Source organism: Rutidosis leptorrhynchoides, unplaced genomic scaffold (assembly GCF_046630445.1).
Source record: "Rutidosis leptorrhynchoides isolate AG116_Rl617_1_P2 unplaced genomic scaffold, CSIRO_AGI_Rlap_v1 contig47, whole genome shotgun sequence".
Lineage (NCBI taxonomy): Eukaryota > Viridiplantae > Streptophyta > Magnoliopsida > Asterales > Asteraceae > Rutidosis > Rutidosis leptorrhynchoides.
In genome coordinates, this window is record NW_027266702.1 from 105,053 (window position 1) to 113,808 (window position 8,756).

General features: G+C 38.9%; 1 protein-coding gene across 1 annotated transcript; it reads left to right on the forward strand.

Moving 5' to 3' along the window:
- Positions 1–6,080: 6,080 nt before the first annotated feature.
- LOC139883903 (GDSL esterase/lipase 5-like) lies at positions 6,081–8,348 on the forward strand. The gene is made up of 4 exons (XM_071868006.1): positions 6,081–6,336; positions 6,417–6,538; positions 7,181–7,416; positions 8,177–8,348. Exons 1-4 carry the CDS (start codon positions 6,081–6,083, stop codon positions 8,346–8,348), a joined length of 786 nt encoding a protein of 261 aa, XP_071724107.1.
- Positions 8,349–8,756: the final 408 nt, after the last annotated feature.

Genomic DNA, 8,756 nt, shown 5'->3' on the forward strand with positions numbered 1-8,756 from the left:
TGGCCTAATTCCAAGATATTCAAGTGGCCCATTGCTTACGGGAGTCCAATCAAGTCGTGGATTGGATAGTTAAAGTTTACTGGCGTGGCGATCCATGCCCGCCTCCCCCTTCTCAAACCTTAAGGGATTTCCTTCGTTTTGAGGCCCATTTCCTCCTCTCATCGATGCTTCCTTCAATGAAATGAAAAAGAGATATTTCCGATTAATAAATAAATAAATACCTTTATCTGATTTCTTATATCTTGTAGCTGTTTTGATTTTGTTTCTAGATACTTTTTGCAGATATTATCATAAATGATGTTTATGGGAGCTAAATAAGTCTTTTAATCATTGATCTCTACAGCCTTTTTGGGTCTACAAACCAATATATTCACATACTCTCCTTTTGTCATTACTTATTTGACTTTCTTTTTATCGGTTTTATCGAGCGCACTGACCTCGTATTACTTGCCAAACCTATCAAAACCTAGAGAAACCGTCTCGCGCGGCCAACCCTCTTGGCTCTTAGCTTAATTTAACTACATATGGATCAATGAACCCATTAATGGTCTCATTACCCAATCTGAGCATAATCCCTGACGTAAAAGCGTGCTAAATGGTCTCATTACCCCAAAATGAAAAAGCAAAAGATGAAGCATGGAACTGGGAATTGGCCAAACGTATCGTTAGTTCATTAATGTGAAGTGAAGTTCAGAACGCAAATCATCTTCAAAGCCCCCCAAAAAATCTGTATGACGCCATGTGTTTGGCCAAAAGGGAAAGAAGTATCACGGGCCTTCTTCCCCGAGAAGACGGCTGTACAAATTGCTTTATTCAAATCACTAGACTTTGCTAGCACAATAATTTTTAGGTTATTGTGAAAATAATAGTTTGTTGTTAGCCACAAATTATTGAAGGAATAGTCCCATGACAATTTATAATCTTTTGTTATTTGGTTTCTTGCAGTTTAGAATAGGCTGTCAATCTCATAGTAAATTAAAAACTGTTATGGAATCATTCTCTAAATCACTCAGACGTACCTACAAGATCTGAAGAGAAGCCGCATCGTCCGACCCGAGATCACCAATGTCAACTCCAAATGTCCACATCCTCTTCTTCACCATCTTCACTGGCCTCCTTCTGTCGACTCTCTGTGACATCAATCAAACCCAGAACGATGTCGCTCTATTCATCTTCGGCGACGCCCTGAATGATGCGGGGACCAACAACTACATAAACACCACCGCATTTTTCAGAGCAAATTTCTCTCCATATGACGAGACTTTCTTTCACTATCCCACTGGCAGAATCAACGACGGTCGTATTATGGCCGATTCCATTGGTATAACTTCTCCATATTCTTGCTTTTCCTTCGCCCATCAACGATCCATCGTTTAATCAAATCTTTCTGGGTGATTCAGCTGAATATCCGAAGCTGCCACTGATCCCACCTTATCTCCAGCTGAAGAATGACGAAATTGTGGGAGGGGCGAATTTCGCGTCCACTGGAGCTGGTGCTTTACCCGAAACTTTCGCCGGATTCGTACGTGGAGTCTCTTCCTTGTCTTTCCTGGGTCGTTGCTCCATATAACCCCATTCGGATCGTCTTCCTCGATGATGGCTTTTCAGGTGGTGGATTTCAAGACTCAGCTGAAGCAGTTTGAGAGTCTGGTGAAGAACCTGAGGGATAACCTGGGGGGTGAGAAGGCGGAGAGAATAGTCTTGGACAGCGTTTACTTCATCAGCATCGGACTCAACGACTACGTCGCCGTTCTCAACAATCCAGCTCTGTTTCAGTCCGTTTCCATGGAAGATTACGTGGGGATGGTGGTTGGCAACATTAGCACTGTGCTTGAGGTAAACCCGTATCCATAATTTCCCTCTTATAAACAAGTCAACCGGGTTGCAATTTTTGGAAGGTTTTTGTTGACCAGCGCATTTCTTCTTTATAGTTTTGTCAATACCTGATTCTTGTTTAATACTGTCCAATAATTCCTTATAAAAATCGACAATTATGATCTTTTAGATATTGAAGATTTTTTCATACAAAGTCAAAAAAAAATTCTTATTAGTCATATAAGCAAACAAGTTTTCACACTCAAGACACATAATATATAATTTTCATTTGCCGTGGTAAGTTCTGTAATCAAGACACATAATATATAATTTTCATTTACCATGGTAAGTTCTGTTATAATGAATAAGAACTTCGTTAACAAGTTTATAAAGGACACTTGCAATTTAGTATTAGTTTTTTGCCCGTTTATTCTAATTCTACTTCAAGCCTCTTATAAATTTCACTTTTTTCTTTGGTCTGATAATAAATTAAACTTTATCACACACCTTTGTGAGTTATCACAATCAATCTTTATAAAGGGATTGCAATAAATGGATCGATTTTCATTTTTTTTTAAGGGTATATATAAAGTTGGAGCAAGAAAATTTGGATTTTCTACAATGCTACCTCTTGGGTGCCTCCCGACCATTCGTCTGGCCACTAGAAATGGTTCTTGTTCGAGACAAGGTATCGAGTTAACAAAGCTTCACAACACGGCTTTTCCCGCAACCTCTCACCAAGCTAGAGTCTCAATTGCAAGGTTTCAAGTACTCCTCTTCGACTTGTACACTTCCTTGACTAAAAGAATCCAACACCCATCAACTTTTGGTCAGCCTTTTGCATTATCTTTCCGCACATTACTTTTTTTTTCTTGATCTTAAACACCTTGTGGCAAGGAGGGATGAGGATTTCTTTAATCTCATGAAATTGGATTCCGGGTTTCAAGGATGGGAAGACCGCGTGTTGTGGGTCGGGTCCGTATGGGGGCAATTATAGCTGTGGAGGCATGAGGGGGTGAGAGAGTATTCAATGTGCCCTAATCCCGCGGATTATGTGTTCTTCGACTCTAATTATCTGAGCGAGAGGGCTTACCATCAATTTGCCCAATTGATATGGAATGGAAGTTCGCCCACTACCAAGCCTTATAACCTGGAAGCATTGTTCAAACATGGGAACGTTTGAGTTCTTCCTTTTTGAAATTCTCGGGGCATATAATGGGAATCCAGCTTCATCTCATGAATAAGCGAGGCATAATGTCATGGTTCGATTTTATGACTACATTAATGCTGTAACAAAGCGGCAATAGAAATTAGTAATGAATAAATTTTACAAGGTTCATATTGCTATGTTTGCGATATGTTCCATTGCCAAACTATTTGAAAGCAAACAAATCAAGGTTCTTGGTATGTGTGGGTGACTTTAAAAATAACACGTCAGGGGAATTGCAATTTCTGAGTGGAAAATCCTCAAAACCCTAACCAATTAAGCCAATCGAATATGGTTTGGATTGCCATAATGTAACTTTGGCATCATAACAAACCCTATGAGATTTTGTGAAATTATTATTCTAAAACCTTAAACTGTTAGACGACAGCATGATTTAATATTTATTTATTCAATCATTGTCCCTCGTGAAATATATAATAAGGAAGGCAAATAGGGGCCTGGAAAATTTTACTCAGGATCTCCAACTCTAATACCATATGAGATTTTATAGAATCACTATCAGAGAGTGGTGTGCAAGAGTTTGAGGAGAAGATGTAAGGAAGGTAAATTCAAACAGAGACTAAGAAAGGAAAGCTAAAAAACTTGCGAAGAAGAAATTCTTTTCAGCAAGAAAGGTTCCACCGCTTGTAGTAAATTATAAGGATTTCTAAGGTTTTACAAAACTACTATCAACTATTCGAAAAATATGGCACTTTTGCTCACCTTGAGGTAGCCCATTTAAATTTAAGAGTGCTGAACTCCTATTCAATCTTAACTGCAAGTCACTTTCTAAATTTCAAGTGTACAAAGATACATTCCTTACTAGGTCGTGATCAAATCAGATTGCAATCACCATTCTGGAAAAAATAATTTCTCGTAGGACTACCCTAGAACATATCCGCAATAAACTTAGAGAGGACCACAATAGTCAAATCCCTCATCAAAACTCTTTTATGGAGAATTAATCTCCTATGTCCAAAGAGAGGGCATGCATGTGTACCACTCTTGAAGGAAAAATTACAAACAAAAAAATATTTACCATCTTTCTGTGCTCAATATGATCATTGTTTCAGCGAACCCAAGGGTTCAATCTCCAGTTCTTATAATAAAAATTGCTCCAAACAAAAAGACAAAAGCTCAATAAGACAAAACAAAGATAGTTTTCCCGTAAACGAAACAAACTAAATCTCATCCTTCTTGACCTAACCAAAAGCCAAAACAAACATTCAATTAGAATATCAAATGCTTTAAATGCGGAGAGCAAGGTCACATTTCTAGATATCGTAAGATCAACAAAAAAAGCTCAATAAACTATGTCTTGATGATAATACTCTTAATCAAAACAATGAAGTCTTCAATCTTCAATCTATTAGCTTAGAAAGATTCGAATAATATAAGAAAATCAATCAAACGAAACCAATTACAGCCTAAAGGGATCCATGCGCCCCTTCCCTTCTCAAACCTTGAGGGATCTCCTTCGTTCTGAGGTCCAATTCTTTTCTTATCGATGCTTTCTTCAATGAAATGAAAAAGAGATATTCCCGACAAAACATAAATTATTACTTTTATTTGATTTCTTCCATCTTGTAGCTGTTTTGATTTTGTTTTCATATGCTTTTGTTGCGGATATTATCATATATGCTTATGGTAGATTAATATGCTTTTTAATCATTTTTCTCTATAGCCTTTTGGGGAGAGAAGTACACTCAAAATACCAAAAGATTATGTATAGCACTCATTTTAAAGTTAAAAGTTTTCTTTCAAATTGCTTAAGTGCTACTTTTTAAAAAGCAATCACTTAAGTGCCAATTTCTATTTGGGTTGCCGGAAATGTGATGTTGTTGTATTTTATTAATTTCTTTGGCAACTGGATCGCCAACATGTCCTATCAACATATAGACCCTAAATGACGTTGTCTACAGCCTTGCCCCAAAATATAAACTCTAAATTGCAAATCAAAAGAAATCCCCATTGATACTCTAGTTCAATTTCCCCCAAAATTGAAACCCTAATTGATGAGCCAAGGAGAGGACGAGTGGGTGGCTAGGTTGAGGACAAAGAGGAAGGTGCGGGCGATGAAGGTGAGGATAAAGCCACATGAGAAGGACCTGGTTTCCTCGTAGCGAAGAGGGAGAGCGTTGACGGTTTCGCATCGGAGATCAGGTGGTGGAATATCCTCTGCATCGGGGAGGAGATGTCAGCGACTGCCATGGGCAAAAATTCCATAAGAAAGAAGAAGATTGTCTCTGTGCGTGACCGAGTGAGAGAGGAGAGAAAGGGCATCATTTTTAGGCGAGCCAGCCACGTTGGCTCTTGCGACATCGTTTATGATATCTATGTGGACTGGTTTTTAATAAAAATATGCCAACTCATATTAAAATTTTAATTATAAAAGCAAAGTAATCATTTTAGCCAGAATTTCTCGTTAAGGGCATTTAAGTGATCCTTTTTTTTTTTTTTTGGTACTTGAATGAGCCAACGAAAACTTTTGACATTAAAATGAGTATCGTACACAATTTTTGGTGCTTCTAATGTATTTTCCTCATCGTCTATATGCCAATATATTCACAAACTTTTTGTCATTGCTTCATTGACTCTTTATCGGCTGTATCAAGCGCACCGACCTCGCATCACTTGCCAAACTATCAAAACCTAAAGAAACCATCACGAGCGGCCAATCCTCTCGGCTCTTAGCTTAATTTACCTACATATAGGTCAATGAACCCATCGATGGTGTCATTACCCAATCTCAGCATAATCCCTGCGTAGATGCGTGCTAAATTGCTAGTTTACCCCAAAATGGGAAAGCAAAAGATGAAGTATGGAACTGTGAATTGGCCAAACGTATCGTTAGTTCATTAATGTGAAGTTCAGAACGCAAATCATCTTTAAAGCCCTCCAAAAAAATCATTATGACGTCATATGTTTGGCCAAAAAGGGAAAGAACTATCACGGGCCTTCTTCCCTGAGAAGACTTCTATACAAATTGCTTATTAGAATCACCCGGTCGTCCCTATAAGATCCGAAGAGAAGCCGCATCGTCCAACCCGGATCACCAATGTCGACTCCGAATATCTACATCCTGTTCTTCACCATTTTCGCCAGCCTCCTTCTGTCAACTCTCTGCAACATCGATCAAACCCAAAATGACATCGCTCTGTTCATCTTCAGCGACATCCTCAACGACGCGGGGACTAACAACTACATAAACGCCACCGCTTTTTTCAAAGCAAATTTTTCTCCATATGGCGAGACTTTCTTTCACTATCCCACTGGCAGATTCACTGATGGTCGTATTATGGCTGATTTCATTGGTATAACTTACTCCATATTCTTGCTTTTTCTTCCCCCATAAACGATCGATTGTTTAATCAAATCTTTCTGGGTGATTCAGCTGAATATGAGAAGCTGCCACTGATCCCACCTTATCTCCAGGTGAGGAATGACCAATTTGTGGGAGAAGCAAATTTCGCGTCCGCTGGAGCTGGTGCTTTACCTGAAACTTTCCCGGGAATAGTACGTCCAAGTCTCTTCCTTATCTTTCCCGGGTCGTTTCTCCATATTCCTCAATGTTGCCTTTTCAGGCCGTGGATTTCAAGACGCAGCTGAAGCAGTTTGAGAGTCTGGTGAAGAATCTGAGGGATAAACTGGGGGATAAGAAGGCGGAGAGAATAGTTTCGCATGGTGTTTACCTCATCAGCATCTGATTCAGCGACTGCGCCGCTGTTTCTCAACAATCCTGCTTTGTTTCAGTCCGTTTCCATGGAAGATTACGTGGGGATGGTGGTTGGCAACATTAGCACTGTGCTTGAGGTAAACCCATTATCCCACTGGCAGATTCATTGACGATCGTCTTATAGCTGATTTCATTGGTATTACTTCTCCATGCTCTAGCCTTTTCTTCCCCCATAAATGATTGATTGCACACTCAAATTCTTTTCGGGCGATTCAGCTGAATATGCGAAGCTACCACTGATCCCACCATATCTCCAGCTGAAGAACGACGACTGCAGAAGGGGCAAATTTCGCGTCTGGTGGAGCAGGCGTTTGTTCCGATAATTACCAAGGATCTGTATATCGAGTGTCTTTCCTCGTCTTTGCTTTGATGTTTTTTGATGTTCCGCTTCCAGTTTCTCTTCCTTAGTTTTCTTTCATTAGGTGGTGGACCTCAGGACTCAGCAGAAGCAGTTCGAGAAACTGGTGAAGGATCTGAGGAAGAAGCTGGGGGACGAGAAGGTGAAGAGAATGGTTTTGGAGGGCATTTACATGGTCAGCATCGGAGGCAACGATTACTTGAACCCGGTTCTCAACAATCCAGCTTTGTTTCAGTCCATTTTCATGGAGGATTACGTGGGGATGGTGGTTGGTAACATTAGTACTGTGCAGTGCTTGAGGTTAACCCATGTCCATAATTTCTTTCCAATTAGCGGAGCAGTACAGCACTGTTTAATCCTCATAAAAAAGTAAACCGGGTTGCAATTATTGGGAGGATTTTGTTGACCAACGCATTTTATTCTTTATAGTTTAGTCGCCACCTGACTTTTTGTTTGATACAGATCAATAATTCTTTATGAAAATCTATATCTATTATCTCCCAAGATATTGAAGATATTTTCATGTTGGTTGTGAAGTCAAAGTATTTTTTATTATTAGAGTCAAATTAAGCGAACAAACTTTCACAATTGAGACACATAATATATAATTTTTTGTTTTTTTTTTATGAGTTCTGTTATAATGAATAAGTAAAACACTTGCAATTTATTATTATTTTTTTGCTCTGAGCCTATTATAAATTTGACTTTCTTTTATTTGATAATAAATTAAATGTTATCACACATCATTATCAATTGTCGCAATTGATTTTTGTAAATGGATAGTAACAAATCTTTGATTTTTTTTTCCAGGGCATATATAAAGTTGGAGCAAGAAAATTTGGGTTTGTTACGATGCCACCTCTTGGGTGCCTCCTGACTATTTGACCAGTCACCAAAAATGGTTCTTGTTAGAGATTAGCCACCGAGCTAACGAAGCTTCCCAGCGTGGCTCTTCCCGCGACACTCGCCAAGCTAGAGTCTCAATTGCAAGGATTCAAGTACTCTATCTTCGACTTGTATACTTCCTTGACTAAAAGAATGGAAAATCGGCGTGTTGCAGCTCGGGTTTGTACGGGGGGAACTATAGCTACGGAGGTATGAGAGGGGTGAGAGAGTATTCGCTGTGCCCTAATCCGGAGGAGTATGTGTTATTCGATTCCTACCATCCGAGTGAGAGGGCTTATGGGCAATTCGCTCAATTGATGGGGAATGGAAGTTGGCACACAACCTAGCCTTATAATTTGGAAGCATTGTTCAAACATGGGGACATTTGATCTTTTGATTTTTTCAAAATCTAGGGCAAACAACGAGAATCAAACTTCATCTCATGAATAAATGAGGCATATTATTACGGTTTAAAACTATAATAGCATTACTGTTGTAATAATGCGAACAAGGGGGATCAAACTTTATCTTGTGAATAAATGAGGCATATTATTGCAGTTTGATTATAAGAGGTTCAAATCAAAGCATATATCAGATTAATGGTCTATTTCATTACCAGAATATTTAGAAGCCCATAGAACATCATACAGTTTTAAATACTGGTTCTTTAAGGTTTTTCACATGTGCATGTGGCCTTGCTAATTACTGACACCTGAATTTTTGTCAACGTTTTGAAATATTCATTCTTTCGCAAA